Consider the following 17902-nt stretch of genomic DNA (forward strand, 5'->3'; position numbering starts at 1 on the left):
CAATGCAGCAAAAAATTAATTAATTAATTTTTTAAAAAAAAGAGTTTGGGTCTCTACCTAGACACCCTGGGAATCTTTGAAAGACTTCAGGAGTAAGAGGATACATGGTTAGATTTACGTATAGTCTAGAACAATCCTCTCGGCAGAGGGCGGACCGGAAGGCCAGACCGGAGGCTGAGGCCAGCAGTAGCCCCGGCACTGAGAAAGGAGGGGAAAGGACAGACTCGTGAGGGGCGTGGACAGTGCCACCATCTTGGGGACTGATATGCTGGAGCTGGGGCAGGGGTACGGGGACCAAAAGGCAGAAGAGAGGGAGGTGTCAAGCTGATGAGCCTGGAAGGATGGTGGGAGGAAGGTGGCCACGGAGGGAAGGAGGAAGAGGACCATCAGAGCACTGCTGCCCAGAGGTCCGGTTCAGGGAACCAGGATTTCCACATTATGATCCTGACTGCTTTCAGAAGTGTTTTGAGAGCTTCTCTGCTCTTTCCTCACATTAAGTCAGCATGTTAATCCCCACTCCTCTTCTATGCATTTCCTCTCAATATGGTGAAAATAACTGGGAAACATCTGGGGAAAAGTACGAGGAGCTCTTTGAGGGGAATCACTGCTTAAAGGCAGTCTATCTGGTGTTTTCTGAGCCCTCTGGATCCACTCTGGGTGAGGGGCAGAGAAGTCCCAAGCTCAGCCTTGCCGCTGAGCGCAGAAGCTTCCTCACCCAGCATCCTTAGTGGCGGTCCAAACCTTCCCCTCCCTCTCCAAGCCTCCACCTGCCGGATCGCCCCTTCTACAAACCACCTTGCCTGCTACCTGCCACTCAGATGACCCTCCCTCCACTATCTACCTTCCACCCAAACTCACTGTAACTGTTTCTGTTCTTCCCTCCCCCGGCCCTGAGCCAGCCTCTCCACCAGTTCCGGGACTTTGTGCCATCAACCATCCCCTCAGCTTACATAAAATTTCCTATTTCCTCCATCCTAAAAGACCCCCTCTGCACCTCCTTCAAGCTATTTTCTTCCTTTCCCTCCTGGAAGTCTTTCCGCACACATCACTTCCATGTCCTCATCTCTTTTCACCCCTCAACCCACTGCAAACTAGCATTCCTGCAACCCGAGAAACTCTTCTTACAGAGGTCACAGCCATCCTCATCCAACACGACCCCTCTACACTCTTACCAGCCCAGACCTTCCTTCATTCTTGAAACGGTCTCCTTCTTTGGCTTCTGGCCCCCAGGACCTTCTGGTTCTCCCTCGACCCGCTCTGACATCAACCTGTGCCACGTCCTGCAGGTTGGGGTTCCCCAGCAAAGTTCCTCCTTTCTGCACACATTCTCCCAAAGCTTGATAACTGCAGCCCTGACTCCTCCAGTGACATCCAAATCCACCTCTCCAGAAGCCAGCTGGACATCCCCCACCCCTGACACCTCTCACATTCTGTCCTCCACCACCCACCCTAAAACTCATCCAGTTCCTGTGTCCCCTGCCTTGACGAATGGCCAGCAAGCTGGAGCCATCCTCCTCCATTCTACATTTGATTTATCACCAGGTCCCGGTGACTCCACCTTCCAGACATCTCTGGAATTGACTTCTCTCCGTCTGCACGGCTGTCATCCTGGTGACACCAGGATGTGTCACACCTGGACAGCCTCCCAGTCCTCCTCTGCCTGCAGTAGTCCTCCCTCCAGATTCCTGCATGCCTGGTCTCTACCTTCCCCTCTGACCTCATCTGCCACCAACCCTTTTCTCTCTTCACTCTAGTCTCCTTGCCTTCCTACTCTTTCCTGGACACACCTAGCTGGTTCCCATACCTCAGGACCCTCTGGAAGCCTTTTCCCCTGGATCAGCAGTTTTCAAACTTTTTGGTCTCATGACTCTATTACGTTCTTAAAAATTGAGGACCCCAGAGAGCTTCTGCTGGTGTTCATGTGGCTTGTATCTATCAACATTTGCCAAAATAGACATTAAATCTGAGAATGTTTGAAAACACTGGAACACACAAGCACACGCCTCGTCAGCTGTCAGAGTGAGGATGTCATTACTCACCACAGGGCACCTGAAAACTCCCCTGTACACTTGTGAGAGAATGAGAATAGAAGAGGCAAACAGTGTCTTAGTACAGTTAGCCCTCCGCATCCACGGTTCTGCATCTGCAAACTCAACCAACCAAGGATCAAAAATATTTGGAAAAAAAAAGCCAGAAAGTTCCAAAAAGCAAAACTTGAATTTGCCATGCTGGCAACTATTTACATAGCATTTACGTTGTATTAGGTATTATAAGTCACCTAGAGACGATTTAAAGTGTACACACATGTGGATGTGCGTAGGTTATATGCAAATACTATGCCGTTTTTTATAAGGGACTTGAGTACCTGTGGATTCTGGTATCCTCGTGGGTTCCGGAAACAATCCCCCATGGATACCAAGGGACCAGTAAGTTATAAAACGTTTCCACCTTGTAGATCCCCTGAAAGGGCCTCGGAGTCCCCAGACGACACTTTGAGAACTGCAGCCGCAGCAAATACCCATCTCTTTCACTGCTTTACTGCTCCATGTCCCTTATAGCATTTATTACCATCTGCAATTACCCACTTTCTTGCTTGCTTATTTTGTCTCCCCACTAGAATCCAGGCCCCGTGAGGGTAGAGGCCCAGACTCTTGCTCACCTTGGAGCCTAGCAGAGTGTGTGACACACGGTGACATTCAAAAGCAAGGTTCTTCAATGAATGAGTTGTATCAACGCAGTTATTCTCTACCTTTGCTGCATATTAAAGTCACAGGGAGGGGGTGCTTTTAAAATGCCTGCATCCCAGGCAATTAAGCCAGAATCTGGGGGTGGACACAGGCATTGGTGCTTTACAAAGCTCCCCCCCGTGACTCCCATTGCAGCCAAGAATAAGAACCCCTGGTCTCAATCCTTCAGTCCTCACCGAGGGAGAGACTGTTTATTCCTTGCTTGTTCAGAGTTACACAGGGTCTAAATGATGGCCACTCCACATCTTGCCTGTCTCCTGCCGGGCCAGGCAGCCAGGGCGAGGGGGACTGGATAGATTATGCTACTAGGCTGGGGTCCTCAGCCAGAAAGAAGTGCCCTCCTCAGACCCCGGGCCTTGGATCAGCGTGCTGGGGTCCGCGGCTTGCACAGGTGGTGCTGGTTATGCTCACAAACTGGTCTATGAGGCTGGCTCACTGGGTGCACTTTCCCCCACGCAGTGGTGTGGAATCCTGGTACTTGGGCGACTCGTGGAGCATGATGGAGATTTCAGTGGCTGGAGACAGGAATGAGGCAGGTCCCAGATTGCCCTGGGCAGTGGGGTGTCTCACAGCCGCCAGCCTTGCCTCTGAAGAGTTGCCAAGCGTAGCCAGGAAAGGACACACCTTATGCTCCTACCTGAGCCAGGCTTCCCTCACTGAGCGGTGCCCAGGAGCCCTGCCTGTGATGGGGGGTCGCAGGCCTTGCTGGGAACCACTGCTTCGGGCAGGGTCAACCACCTTCCCACCCGCCCTGCACTGTGCCAGCCACACTCCTCTCCTGGGCTCGCTTCCTCTCCTCCACTGCACGCGGGAGGGAACCAAGGCACAGAGAAGTCTTCTTGACTGGCTAAGGACACTGGCCAGGGCTGTCTTAGATGGCTATGTAGTAGATAGGAACGCTGGAGCTCCTCAAGGATTAAATCCCAGACCAGCTATGTGACCTCGGAGAGTCAAGTCACCTGAGCCTCCTCAATCAGACTCATCTGTAAAACTGGGGGGAATAAATCTACCTCACAGGGCGCTTGTAATGGATCTGAAAGCACTAGACATAAGCCTGAAGCAGAGAAACTGCTCAGTAAATAGTGATTATGGTATAATTCTTATTGGACTCCCAAATCCCTCTTCTTTCCATCACACCCTGCTGCTTCTCAGAGGAACATTACTTCTATTTGTATATGATTTGAAGCTCTTTTACATTTATTAGCCCATTTAATCCTTGCAGCAGAATTCTTGTGAAGTTGAAACTTCTGTTTACTATCCCGCTTTGTTTTTGCTCTTTTTGATGAAGACACTGGGGTCCAGAGAGGTCGGGTCACCTGCTCAGGTCCCACAGGGGCGAGTGGCGGATGTCCTGACTCCCTGTCCAGAACCTTCTCCACCGCACGGCAGCAGCTGCCCCAGGGGCCTGTGGCCGACCCCGGCCCCAGGGAGAGGTTCCACCCTGGGTTCTCCGGGGAGGAGAGAGGCGGGGAAGCCTGAGGTGGGAGGGGGTGCAGGAGAGAGGGTGGAGCTCTGTGCTTGATGTGGTGGCCAGGCCCAGTCAGGGCTGTCGCCAGAGTCCTGGGGTTTGGCTGGGACAGCCACCATGATAAGGTAACCACCATTTCTGCTGGTGTGGCAACGCCGGGCGGACCGGGGAACCCAAGCCAGGCAGGACTGGGGAAGGGAGGAGGCCTATGGCGCTTTGTCACCGGGGTGGGGGGTCCGCTCCTGCCTTGTTTCACTTCTGTCACCAGCCCAGCTCCCAGACACAGGTAGCCAGGGACCATACCCTCAGCCCAGCCGACCTGACAAAGGAGGAAAGGCCTCAGGTTTAAGTCCTCCAGAGGGTGGAGGAGGGGAAAATAAAACAGTTACTAAGAACCTACTGTGTGCTGGGCCTTATCCTCTATGCTTTGAATAAATTATTAGCTCACTTAATTTTCCTAATAGTCCGGTGAGTCAGGTATTATTCTCATTTCACAGGAAGAGAGGTAAAGCCAAGGCCCCACAGTCCTAGGTGGTACAGCCAGGATTCTGCCAAAGCTCGTGATCTTTCCAGGACACCATGGCTTTGTGGGAGGCCACGGCCACCGGCGGCCGGTCAGCTCTGCCTAGGACCAGCCCCCCGACCCCGCACCACCCCACCAGCTGGGGCAAGTCCACCTTCTCCGAGCCGGGCAGCTGCAAAATCTCTGCAGCATTTCTGCCACTCGGTTCAGTCCCCAGAGGTGCTGAGCACCTTGCTGGGCCAGTAGGGGTGTAAGGATGGATACAAAAAATGAAGTGATAGAGATACGAGGAACATGCTGGGAAAGGAAGGGTTGTTCTGAGTAGGGGAATAAGAGAAGACATCACGGAGTAGATGGTGTCCCAGCTGGGCTTGGAGAAAGAAGGTGGGTTCCCCCTCCCGCGCAGGGAACTGTGTCTTGCCTTTGGCGCGGGGATGGGGATTAGCAGCTGTTTCTTTCTAGCAGAGGCTTCAGTCCCTCCATCAGAGCAGGCAGCTTCCTCCTAGCAGAGTGCATTAACCCGAAGTCTTTTCTGGAAGGTGAAGGTGATGAAGGGCCAGGAGCAGGTGACGACACTCAATGAGTTAGGATTGGAAGAGGCCTCTTCAGGGCTTTTCGAGATGCTGTCACGTGATAGGAAGTGGCTGAAACCGGAAGACTGGGTAACGGGAGCCCTGGGGAGGGGGGGCAAGTCCAGATTCCTCATGGACAGGCAAGGAACCTGCTCTCCACAGTCTCGGACTTGGACTTGGGAGGAGAGAGAGGGTCTGTCCACAGACCTGGGGCAGCTCCTTGCAGCCAGGACCAGAGGGAAGTGGGGCAGGGCTGGCAACGTAATTCGCAGGGCCCCGTGCAAAATGATAATCCAGCCTTTTGTTCAAAAACTATTAAGAATTTCAAGAGGGTGACAGCAGAGCCTTAGGCCGAGCCGGGGGACCCTTATAAGCACGGGTCACACGCCCAGGCAGCTGCCCTGAAGTGGGGTCTAGGGAAAGTGAGCAAGAGATGAGGCCACATGAAGGGCAGCCCCAGCGGTCTTGTTCGGGCCTAGTGGTCGCTTGACCAAAACCAAGAGACCCTGTAAACAGAGAGGTGAATGATTCTGAGAGCACAGCCTTGGGCCACATAGCATTTCCTAGACAGACAACCGGCTCTGCTGAGGCGTTTGTAGCTTTCCCGAGGAACCAGTCCGCCTCTGCCAGCCGGCATCCTCAGAGAGGCCAGGTCTTGCCTTATTTGGAGGAGGGAGGGCATTTAAATTTCCTCTCTGTGTTGGGGGAGCTCTCGAAATGCTGGGAAAAGATGTCATGCTTGGAGACCATCTGGGGAAAAGGCCTCTGGAGCTGCTCCTTTAATTTACGGAACTGACAACTGAGGATTCGGGTCTTTGGCAAGTACAAAGGGTGATGGCCCAGAAAAGAATCAAAGTATTAACAGCGGACTCAGTTGGCACTGTCCTTCAGTCCCTGGCCCTGGGGTTCGTGTGGCTGGGAAGCCTGATCTCTGTTTCAGCAGTGGGATCAAAACCAGCTTTCAGGGCAACATAAGCCAGACGTAATTTTTAGCACAGACATAACTTTCTAGTTCCTTTTTCCTACCCCTCATTTTTCAGTTGCCTTTAAAGAGGCCGCAGAGAGCTGAAAAACAAATCCAAGTTTAAAGAGACAAGTGCAGAAATGCAAACTGGGCAAGGGGACAGAGCCGCCAGCTGGACAAAATGTGCCTGGAAAACAGCATCCTCTGCTTGGCAGGTGCCGGGGATTTATGGTTGAGTTTTGCAGACGTTTCATCGCGTTATGAGCCAGCTCAGGAGACCCTCATAAAACTCTGCTTATGTGAAAGAACAAACGAGCTGATAAAAGTCAGCTGCTGCCTATAAACGCGCTGTGGGGATTGCAATTGAGTAGTGGATTTATTAGTCTGGGCTTTCTGTGCAAATTAAGAACTACTGCACACGTCTGAACCGGGAAGACAATGCTCCCTGCTCACATGACGGCAAACGGGCCGGGCTGACCCCCTCCCCCAGCTCTCAGTCCCTTAGAGACCAGAGCGAAGATTCTCGCTGAATTTAGGCTGCTGGAGACCTACTCTTACGTCCCCTTTTCTTGCCTCCCACAAAGGCCCAGAGAAAGGATCCGTCTCTCTCCATCCACTGCATCACCAGCACGTCTTTATGACAGCACATCTCACAATGGGCTTACGTATCTGCCGGACCTACTAACTGTGTACTTCCCCCTATTTATCTCTGTATCACCAGCAATTTGCTCTGTGCCGGGCACACAGGGAGGCCTCCGAATGAATGAATATGGAGGTGGCAGACTGTCAGGTGCCGTGTACGTAAGTTACTACTACCCCGCTCCAAACAGCACAGAGGGGTTGGGGGAACACAGCCGAGGTGTCCGTTGGAATTGAGGACCTGCTAGGTGCTGGGAAGCCACAAAAAGGGAAGAAGAGGTGCAATGAGAAAGGTATTAAGTCTGGTTTCTTCCCCAGAGAAGCACAATCTTTGTGGCTATCCTACCCAGCTCTCTCTCTCTCTCTCTCTCTCTCTCTCTCTCTCTCTCTGTGCTGCTGCTTTTTCTCAGGACTAAGGCTATTTCTTCAAGAATGACCCTGCAAGAGAATGGGGGGGGGGTACTTGATAAGGATACAGCTACCTCGCCCCTGCCCACACATACTGGATCAGAATCTCTGGGGCTGGGACCCTCATATGCTGTACCAGGTACCAGTCTCAGAAAAAGTGACTTTCCTTTGCACTCGGCAGAAACCAAGAAGGAGCCTTCCAGGAATGATGGGGAGGAGGGAGAGTGCCTGGAAGGACTGGCTTTCTCCTCCCAGTCCCTGGCATAAAGGGCACAAGTGTAAGACTCTGGCAGACGGCCCCAGGACGCACTCCAACCCTCCTGGCTATGGGATCAGAAAGGAGGGTAACTGGCAAGGTTGTAGCGCCCTGAGCCTTGGACGCCTCATGTGCCCCTGCCAAGCCAGACGGGGGCAGCGCTGCACTCACCGCTGCATTTGGAGGACTCACGTCCCAGGCACGGCATTCGGGAAACCAACTCTTGTCACAGCTGAGGAGGTGTGAGGGAGCTTCTGCCTTCTGTGGCAGAGAGGAAACAGTGGTGTACGGAAAAGACCCCTTTCACCAGAACCAAGAAAACCCTGGTACGAATCCCGGCAAGGCCACTGATTAGCTGTGGCCACGTAGCAAACTGTTTCTCAAAGCATACTTATTTCACGGCTTGTTAAGGGTCGAGGAACATGTTAAAGGGCACAGCCCAGAGCTATGCACTCAGTAGGTGACTAATCAATCTCAAGTGAATTTCAGCCCCTTCAATGTTTATAAATTTACCAAAAGCCCTCACATATCTCCTCCCACTTGAGCCTTACAACTCTGTAAGGACAAACGTCAGTATTTCATTGTACAGATGAAGAAGCTGAAACTTAGAGGAGGGAAAACGGCTCGCCCAAGATCACCTGTCTAGTAAGAGGCTGACCTGAGACTTGGACCCAAGTCTGGATCACTTGAATTCAGCAAGGTTTCCCCAGAGTTGGTTATCAACATACTAGCTCCTTCCCCATATCCCTGAATCTGCTCCTCCAAATGTGCGCTCTCCCCACCTTCTCACAGGGAGAAAGAATTACAAACAACCCGATGCTTGAACAAGCTGGAGACAGTACCCGGCCCCCAACATCCTGATTAAAGTCAGAGAGACCACACAGCCTGGACTCTCCCCAGGGAGGGAGAAGTCCTTTTCTTCAGAGCCTAGGATCCCACTGGCTTTGAAAACCCCCTATTCTGCCTGAGAGAATTCTGAGGTCCATTCTAAACGTGGATGGGGTAGAGACAGGAAAGAAACACAAATTCTTCACTCGGTCCCAACAGATTGTCTCACGGACAGGGAAGAGGGTTCTGAGCACCAAGAGTCTATTTCCCCACCTGAGGGAAACAGAGAAAAGAACTCACATTTAATATCTCAACCCATGAGCCAGTGGCATGCTTAAAGGAGAGCCAGAAGGATTCCCACTATGACGATTCTCCCTAAATTAGTTTATAAATTTAATACGATTCCAGTAAAAATACCAACAGAATTCTTTTTTTATTGGGGGTGAGTGGGTGGGGTGGTATTAACTAATTGAAAATTCCAAGGGAAAAAACCATGAGCAGGGGTGGGAGTGAGAGGGAGGGCTACCAAAACCTAACAAGTATTAAGACTTTGGAAACAACCTAAATGGCCATCAGTAAGGGGCTAAATAAATTATGTTATACCCACACAACAGAAGACTATGCAACTGTTTTTAGAAAAAATTAAGGAAGTTCTTTACATATTCATATAGAATGATCTCTAAGATACAGTAGGTGGAAAAAACGAGGTGCAAAACTGGATATACAGCATGCTACTATTTGTATGAAGTTATGGAGAATACAAAAATATTTGCTTGTTGCATTAGTCATCTATCATTGTGTAACAAATTACCCCAAAACTTAATGACTTAAGACAAACATTTATTATCTGTTTCCATGGGTCAGGAATCTGGGCCCAGCTGAGCCGGGTTGCCTTTGGCTTAGGTCCTCATGAGGTTGTAGTCAAGCTGTTAGCTGGGGCTGTGGTCTCATCTGAAGGCTCAGCTCGGGGAGAGGGTCTGCTCCCAAGTTCACTCGGGGTTGCTGGCAGGCGTCAGGATCCCACGTGAGCTCTCCACGGGGCTGCCTCACAGACGACTTCCCCAAAGAGAGCAAGGGACAGCACCGCCACAGAAGCCAGTCTTTCCTCATAACCTAGTTCCAGAAATGACCACCACTACCAGTGTCTTCTATTCATTAGAAGCGAACCTGTAAGGTCAGCCCACACTGAAGGGGAGGGGAGTATACAAGGGCATGGATCATTGGGATCTATGGGGTTATCCTGGAGGGTACCCACCCCTGCACTCATAGAGGCAAAGAATATTTTTGGAAGGACACACTGGAAACATTTAACATTGGCTGCCTCCAGGGAGGGGGACTGAGTAACGGGGAACTTTTCACTGAATATGCACTTGCACTTGCACCCTTTGAATTTTGTACAATGTGAAAGTATCACTTACTCAAAAAAATAAACCAAATTAATTGTAAATTTAAAAAGGACAATTAGAGGGACTCCCCTGGTAGTCCAGTGGTAAAGAATCCGCCTTCCACTGCAGGGGATGCAGGTTCGATCCCTGGTCGGGAAACCTACATGCCACGGGGCACCTAAGCCTGTGTGCTGCAACTACTGAGCTTGTGTGCCTCAACGAGAGCCCGCGAGCCACAAACTACAGAGCCCTCGTGCTCTGGAACCCACGCACAACTATAGAGAGAAGCCCGTGCGCTGCAATGAAGAGCCCAAGCCACAACGAAAAGATCCTGTACACCTCAACCAAGACCCCGAGTGCCGCAACTAAGACCCAACGCAACCAAAAAAATAAGGAAAATAAATAAATAAAAAGGACAGTTTGGATAGCAATTTAACAGCAGAAGAAAAGCTAAGGAACAATTATACTTAAATAATACATAGTTATTACTTAGCACCTTAAACATACTTGTGTCTATTCAGTCATGATTACTTGCTTCAATGAGGGAGGTTTAAAAAGCTCTTTATTATACACACACAAACACAAGCAACTCCCATTTGCAAAATACATACCCTTGATCATGGCATTCACAAATTCATTCCAGTTTACCTTCACAGACCCATTTCCTGCCACTCTTCCGTCCCCCTGTGAACTCCAGTGACTTGCTATAGTCAAATGTTAATGCTTCCAGTTCTAGGGGGTACAAGCCACAAGCACGACGCCCGCACACTTCCAGGAGGTATCAGCTTCCATTCTTTCTCAAACACTGCCTTTGCTTAGACTGTCCCTGTATGCGGAGCACCCTGCACTCCTTTCTGAGCCTCAAGGCCCGACTCAGATGTCACAGTCACCACGAAGTAGTCCCACAAGCAGTTGGTTGTCACCTCTATTCTCCCATGGAATTCTGTTTTGATCTCAAATACAGCATTATTATATTGCAGTTTAAATCTCTTCACTTAAAGTCTGGTCCTTGGATCATCAGCATCACCTGGGACCTCGTTAGAAATGCAGAGTCCAGGGCCCCACCCCAGGACCTACAGAACGGGAATCTAAATTTTAACAAGATACCTGTGATTTATATACACTTTCAAGCTTGAGAAACACTGGTTTAAATCTTTCCCTGGTTGAACTATAAATCTCTCTAGGGCTCTCCTTCACCTCTGTACCCACAGCACATCGTAAGACCTGATACCCAAATGTCTTAAGTGTTATTTACAATTATTATATATGTGATAGAATAGATTTTTTTAAATTCCTGGAAGAAAAGAAAAATTCCTGGAAGAATATACACCACATTATTAAAAATGATTACGTATCTGGTAGGTGGACATTGTGCATTTTTCACTTTCTGTAATACTTCAATTTTTCACAGCCAGAATGTATTATCCTTACAGGTAGAAAAACATGATGACTTAAAAAAAATACATGTAAAATATAACATTATAATACATTCATAAAATGGTACATAATTGTGTTGAGCTATATTCACGGATATGAAAAACTGGCCAAACTATATTAAGATTTTTTTAAAAGATAATTTAAACAACAGTATTTATCAATGATACCCTAATTGTTTTGTTAAAAAAACTTGTGAATATGGACACTAAAAAGACACTTAACAAAATATCTCTGGTGGAGCTTGTTTTATACTTTTCTGCATTTTAAATGTTTTCTACAATTTTTCTACTGTTTTTTAAAAAGCATATATCACTTTTGTAATACGAAAAAAGTCATTTTCATTTTGAAAAATATCTATATTCTTTATTAAGGCCCTTTACATCCAATGACCCAGATTTTTACACCAGCCCAGGAAGTTGACAGGTCTGGAAGTACCACGACCATTTCACTGATGAAGGCACTGGGCCTCAGAAACCCAACCCTGAACGCCTGACTGTGAGCTGGTGTTCTCCCGTCCATGCAGCTACCCCAAGATCAGAGAACTGTAGCAAGTCAGTCACCAGCTTTGGTTTAAAAAAACCCAAAAAACAAAAAACTGTTATTTTAGGAGTCCCACTATCCCCAGTTACTTACTCTCAGATAGTAAGAGCAACAAGGGAACCCCTCCACACACAAAGCATTCAGAATAATTCATGCTGCACCATCTCCCCCTGGTGGTAGGCTCTGGAAACTGAAATTGTTTTGATGATAAGGAGTTACTGCAATTTGAAAACAGTAACTGTTTTCCACCAACATCACCTCTACTTCTTTATTTTTTAAAAATATTTATTTATTTATTTGGCTGTGTCAGGTCTTAGTTGCGGCACACGGGATCTTTCGTTGCAGCACGCGGGCTTCTCTCTAGTTGTGGCACACAGACTTAGCTGCCCCTCGGCATGTGGGATCTTAGTTCCCCGACCAGGGTTCAAACCTGTGTCCCCTGCATTGGAATTCTTAACCACTGGACCACCAGGGAAGTCCCACCCCTTACTTCTTTAAATCATCAAAGCCACTTTTTTTCATCAAGGAGTTGGGTACTGACACAAATACACGAAACCAGGACTTGGTGTCAACGAGGCTCAGAGCTTTGGATGATGCTGGGGGCAGCGGCACTCTCTACTCCTGTCCTTTCCTTCCTTACCACTTCTGCGGCTGTGGCTTCTGCCCCCAGTGTTCTTCTGCACGGCCTTTCCTGCATCCTCTCTGTCTCCGTCCACTCCCCTGAGCCTTAGGAAAGGGCAAGGTGTGACCATGTGCCCTCACCCACGACCTGGCATGAAGAAGACCCAACATCAGAAACATCCAGCACAATCCTCAGGCTCTAGGCACTGACACTTCCAATAAGTCCAGTTGCAATGCTGACATTTCTTTAGAAATATCAGAGCGCAGCAATGTCGGTCTTCAACTGCGTCCCCCTAGTCTCCCGATGAACACACGGCTTCTTCACTCTTCCAGGAAGAAGGAAACACTCAACAGGATATCTGGAACAGCAAGAGAGAGAACACATGGCATACCACCTCTCCAGAAAACACAAAACATCAGATTTGTAAAAGCTACAAAGGCACCATGAGGGCATCTCTACATGCTTTCAAGGAGGTGAGACACAGAAAGAAAGGAGGGGAAGAGACACGAAGGACTAAATGAAAACCAGTACCTTGTACAAGGTCTGGGTGTTCGTCTTCCGAAATTCGGTCCCAGGCTTTGGGCAAAGCTTGGATGTTTCCCAAGTCTCCCCACTGGATTGAGGACAGGAGGTACTTCCTCTTCAGGTACCTTCCTGGGGGTTAAGGAAGGTGCTCAAAAAGAAAATGAAATATGTTGAAGGAAGAAAATATCCTGGAGAGAGCTCCTGGGAGCTAGAAAAGTGAAAGCGCAGCTACTGCTATATTTACCAGGTGGGCAGGACTCGCCTCTGCTACACATCTTTACCGAGCCCCTCTTTACACACATGGCTCTGGGCTACAGGGAAAAGGACAGAAACACTGTCCCTGCAATCTGGGATCTCACTGTGGTGAGAAAAAAACAGAAACTGAAAAGACCCTAAATGACAGGAAAGATAAAACTCAGTGGAAGTTCAGAGGATGACTTCATCCCCTTTAGAGGACAGGAGGAAGATTCCAGCTGGGAGGAAGATTCCAGCTGGTAGGAAGAGCTTAAGCCAAGGCACAGAAGTGGGGAAGCACGTAATGGATTCAGGGACAGGACATTTCCAGTGCGGCTGGCGTGGAACGATGTGCAGAGTAGCAGGAAAGGTGGCTGAGAGGGCAGGTGGAGCCAGAACACAAAGACCAGCATGGGGGTTCTCGTCCTCAGAGCACCAGAAGCTACTGAAAACTCCTACACAAGCAACAGAATCAGAACGAGACTTCCGGAAGACAGATCTGCGGAGTGTGGCCACTACCTGGGGGTGGCTTAGAGGGAAAGAAGCCAGGGTCAGAGAAACCTGTCTAGAGACTGCATGTGACTAAGGGTCCAAGTGAGAAACAATGGTAGAGGCAGTGGGGATAGAGAAGGAAACTACAAGAAGCACCAAGGAAACAGAATGGAAGGACGTGACAGCTGAGTGCAAACATTCTTACAATGGCACCTGGCACACCATAAGCACTCAGTGAGGGTGGCCCCAGCTACTGCTCTCACTGCCCACGCTGCTGTTGCCACCACTGTGGCCAATGCTGCTACGCTGCAAGCAGAAAACAGCAGGAAGGGGGGAAAATGTTGCTTAAGTTTCCAGACTAAGTGATCAGACAGGTTTGATGCTACAACTTAAGGAAACAGGAGCTGAACAGAAGGGCTGGACGGAGGATTTCAACTCTCATTTCAGCTTGCAGTTCCGTGAGATTCCAGCGGGAGGCATCTGCAGGAAACTGAAAATCAAAACTAGAGGCAAGAATAAAGGTTGGCTTGGGACTGATTCAAATGAAGGTAGAAACTCCAGCCAGAGGGGAGATGCGACTATCAGGCAAGAATTGAGAGGAAAAAGGTGAGAGAACTCCAACTAACAGGTCTTTCTGCTTCCACCCAAGTCCTTCCTCAGAACATAGCTGGGTGATACTGTTGAAAACATAGGTCTGATCAGGTTATTCCTCTACTCAAAACCTTCTATAGCTTTCCATCTCACTCAGAGTAAAAAGCCAAAATCCTTTCGAAGACCTTGGAGGCCCTACCAGGCCTAGCCCTGCCTCTCTGACCACATCTCCTGTTAGACCACCCCCCTTTCACTCGGCTCGAGCCCCACTGGCCGCCTCGCTACTTCCTGAACATACCAGGCTCGCTGTCACCTCAGGGCCTTTACGCTTGCTGCTTCTTCTACCTGGGACACTCTTCCCCCAAATACCCCCATGGTTCTCTCCCTCACCCTCTTCAGGTCTTTTCTCAGATACCACTTTCTCAGTGAGGCCTGCCCAGACCACCCTATTTAAAACCACAAGCCCACCCTCACCCCTCGCTTTCCTCATTCCCTGCTCTATTTTTCTCCAAGGCACTTATCACCATCTGACATTCTATATATTCTCCTTTTTTTTAATGCCTATCTTCTAGCACCTAGAGCAACGCCTGGCAGGGAGCAGTTCCTCAATAAGTGATTTAAGGAATGACTGTACAAAGGAATGCAGAAAGAATCCAAGCTCAAGAACCAAAGAGAACTGACCCATACTATATATTTTTGGGCCATCTTGTGAAAACTGAAATTAAAGAGACTTCCTGGAACAGCTCTGGAACTACCTGAAATGTGTGCAAAGGATACAAACTTCGATAATGTCTCTCGATATCCTGTAACCACTCCAACATTTCAGCCACACAGGGGCTCGCAGCTGAAGCCTGCAGGACAGCATCGAGGCTGATCATGTCTGCATGCTGCTCGTAGATCTGAAGCACGCGTTCCACGTGGCTGCTGACTACATCACGCACCTTGAGGAGGGCGGCTCTGGGGGAAGAGTCTGATATTAGGCAATATCATGAGAAAGGCCTAAGGCCAGGTTCCTTAACCTCAGCACTAAGGACATCTTGGACCAGATGATTCTTTGTGGTGGAGGGCTGCCCTGTGCATCGCAGGATGTTCAGAAGCGTCCCTGACCTCTACCTACTAGACGACAAGAACAAACCATGCCTCCACCATTCCCAAGTTGTGACAATCAATAACGTCTCCAGATACTTATTGCCACACATCCCAGTGGGAAAAACTGCCTCCAAATGAGATCCATTGGTCTACGGAGATTGATGATGGTGCCTTGGAGGCAGGGGTGGCTCAAGAATTAAGAACTGACTTAAAGATGGAGAGGCGGAAGTTACATGGCTCTCAAAGCTGTGTGATGATATTATTCCCAGCTGCCAAAGAAAGTAAAGACCAAGTGGCCCTTCTGGGGCTGCCACACAGGAGAGCAAATGCTCACACACAGTCCAATGCAATGTACGTGAAAGGAATAAGCAAGAGAAAACTGAAGCAACAAACCAGCAGTGCTCTCATGCTCCCTCGTGCCCCATCCTAGTGAACTCTTGAACAGGTAAGACTTGGGCTCTTGACACACCCAGACTACTGTGGATCTTAGGAAAGTTACTTATTCTCAATCACGAATAAAAACAGTCTCTTTTGTTCACTGTGCATCCTAAGTACCTAAAACATCGAGACCGGCAGACAGAACAACAAACAATTGTCCAATGAATGAAAAGGAATGTTGTGAGGAGTAAACGCAACAATGCATATTAAGTGCTTCGCGAAGTGCCTAGCTTATGGTAAATTTTGTTATTATTCCATTGGTGACTCCAAGGGGCCCAGCCACCAAGACGAAGGCTACAACTTCCCAAAGGGCAAGGCAGTCCCTAGCCTAGAATTGCAGCTTTCAAAAATGTTTGACTGTGACTCACAATTAAAAAATAGACTTAAAATTAACAGCCCGATACTCACACACGAACACGTAATCAATTGAAATAAAAGTTCACTATCTTAGAACGTACCGTGACCCAATTTAATTGATTGTCTTGTCTCTCTCTTTTCCTCAGCTTAGGAACTAACTCTGCTTCATTGTTGTATTCCTAGCACCTGTGCTTGGCATCCCATAGGTGCTTAATAAATGTTTTTTGTACAAATGAATGCAAAGAAGGCCCCATCTTTGACAGTTTCCTATTAGTCTATGGCACAGACTCTACACACTAGAACCTTCTTTTGTCCTGGTCAAGGAAAGGCCACACGTGCCCTGTCTCTTCTCTATCCTCAATTACCTGTAACTCTAAGGTAGAGGGTCTAACATTAGGCATAATAAGAGCTTAGAGACGTGCTACTCCTGGCACGCAGACACCAATGAACAGCAGAACAAGTGGCCCTGGTGCCAGGCATACTTGGGTTAGAATCCCAGTTTTACTATTTACTAACTGCACAACCATAGGCAATCTGCTTGAGCCTCAGTTTCCTCACCTGAAAAATTAATTAAGTGAGGTTAAGTCAAAGAGGTGTTGAAAAGATTTTATGAGATAATGTATGTAAAACCCTTAGCTCTGGCACCTAATAAGTTTACAGCATAGCTCCTCACTGCTTTTTACCTAAGAAAGACTATAGAGGAGGGCCAATAAGCATTCCCCATTGCTCTTCTGTTCTGCTTTGATAACTTTTACTAAGTCCACCACCGTCACGCCTAGTCTGACAAGGGAAGTGCCAGAAAATGGCTTCTTGACAGAGATCCCACTGCAACAAACAGAAAGGAGGTAAGGTTGACATATCCCTAAATACCACGCTCTCAAGTAAGAAGAAAAACACCCTTCCGACTGATCCTAGCTTATTAAACACCCAGTTTTAAAATCTTTCCGCCAAGAACGAGCGCCACTGAGCCTCTTACAGCCTCTCCTCTAGCCTGTCCAGGAGAGTGTCACCAGCCGCCAGCTGCTTGCGCCTCAACCGCTCCTGTAAGTCTGGGAAGGCCCGAAGTGACGGCACATCCTCAAATCGCAGGTTCTGTGCGGCCTGCAGCTGCTCTGCCAGGTTGCTGAGGGAGGCCAGGAGGGGCGGGCAGTCCCTGAGAGCGCTCTGCCACAGGCCCTGCTGCTCCTCCACCACGGGAAAGCACTTCCTCAGGGCCTCCTGCACCGCGAGCAAAGGCTGGTCTTGAGTCATCCTCCGTTGGGGAAAGAAAAAAAAAAACCCACAAAAAAAGCATTAGGGTTCCAAGTCGATAGGGGAAGGACCGGGTCATGGGTGGGAGTTATTTCCGTTCGCAGGTGAGAACAGGGTGTCTTCAGGTGGGGCCGTCTATCCCTCCCGACAGGAGTTTCTAGCGCGAGGCGTTGTCTTACCTTTAGAGGGGCTCTCGGAAGGCAGGACCCTTGTTTCCCACCTCGGGAAGCGTTTCCTGACTATCCCTTGGAGGAAGCTCGTCCGGGTTCGGGCAGTTTCCTGTTTCAGACTGCGGGTTCCCCGGGCCTATCCGTGCGTCCGGAACCAGAAGCTTGTCTCCTCTCCTTGAGGCTGCGGGCCGCTTTCCCTAAACCAGCGAGAAAACTTAAAGCTAAAGCAATCAAAGTTTAAGGAGCTTCCAAGGGCCCCAGCCTGCCTCCGAGTCTCTCTGCGCATGCCCCAACGTGGCTACCGAGTCGCGAAAATATGCCGTCGACCGCAATGCCTTCTGGGTACTGTAGTCCTACATGTGGACT

The 17902-nt window shown here is 49.1% G+C and overlaps 1 protein-coding gene across 2 annotated transcripts; it reads right to left on the reverse strand.

Annotated features, from left to right (window-relative positions):
• Positions 1-8819: 8819 nt before the first annotated feature.
• AIRIM (AFG2 interacting ribosome maturation factor) lies at positions 8820-17813 on the reverse strand. Of its 2 annotated transcripts, none has more exons than XM_068539547.1 (5): positions 17546-17813; positions 17092-17367; positions 15009-15188; positions 12921-13039; positions 8820-12747 (listed from the first exon to the last, which is right to left on the reverse strand). In XM_068539547.1, exons 2-5 carry the CDS (start codon positions 17364-17366, stop codon positions 12710-12712), a joined length of 612 nt encoding a protein of 203 aa, XP_068395648.1. In that variant the 5' UTR covers position 17367; positions 17546-17813; the 3' UTR covers positions 8820-12709. The 2 variants fall into 2 exon arrangements, with proteins under 2 accessions (XP_068395648.1, XP_068395647.1); XM_068539546.1 differs by having other exon boundaries at positions 12921-13043.
• Between the last annotated feature and the right edge of the window lie 89 nt (positions 17814-17902).

The sequence above is a fragment of the Eschrichtius robustus genome, chromosome 3 (assembly GCF_028021215.1).
Source record: "Eschrichtius robustus isolate mEscRob2 chromosome 3, mEscRob2.pri, whole genome shotgun sequence".
Classification (NCBI taxonomy): Eukaryota; Metazoa; Chordata; class Mammalia; order Artiodactyla; family Eschrichtiidae; genus Eschrichtius; species Eschrichtius robustus.

Excerpts from the sequence above, each read along its gene's own strand:
- AIRIM (XM_068539546.1), bottom strand. The coding sequence starts at position 17,366 with ATGACTCAAGACCAGCCTTTGCTCGCGGTGCAGGAGGCCCTGAGGAAG. Across the intron at positions 13,044-15,008 it reads GAGAGACATTATCGAAGTTT|GAAGGTACCTGAAGAGGAAG; the intron begins GTATCCTTTGCA and ends CTTAACCCCCAG. Across the intron at positions 12,748-12,920 it reads ACACCCAGACCTTGTACAAG|ATATCCTGTTGAGTGTTTCC; the intron begins GTACTGGTTTTC and ends TTGCTGTTCCAG.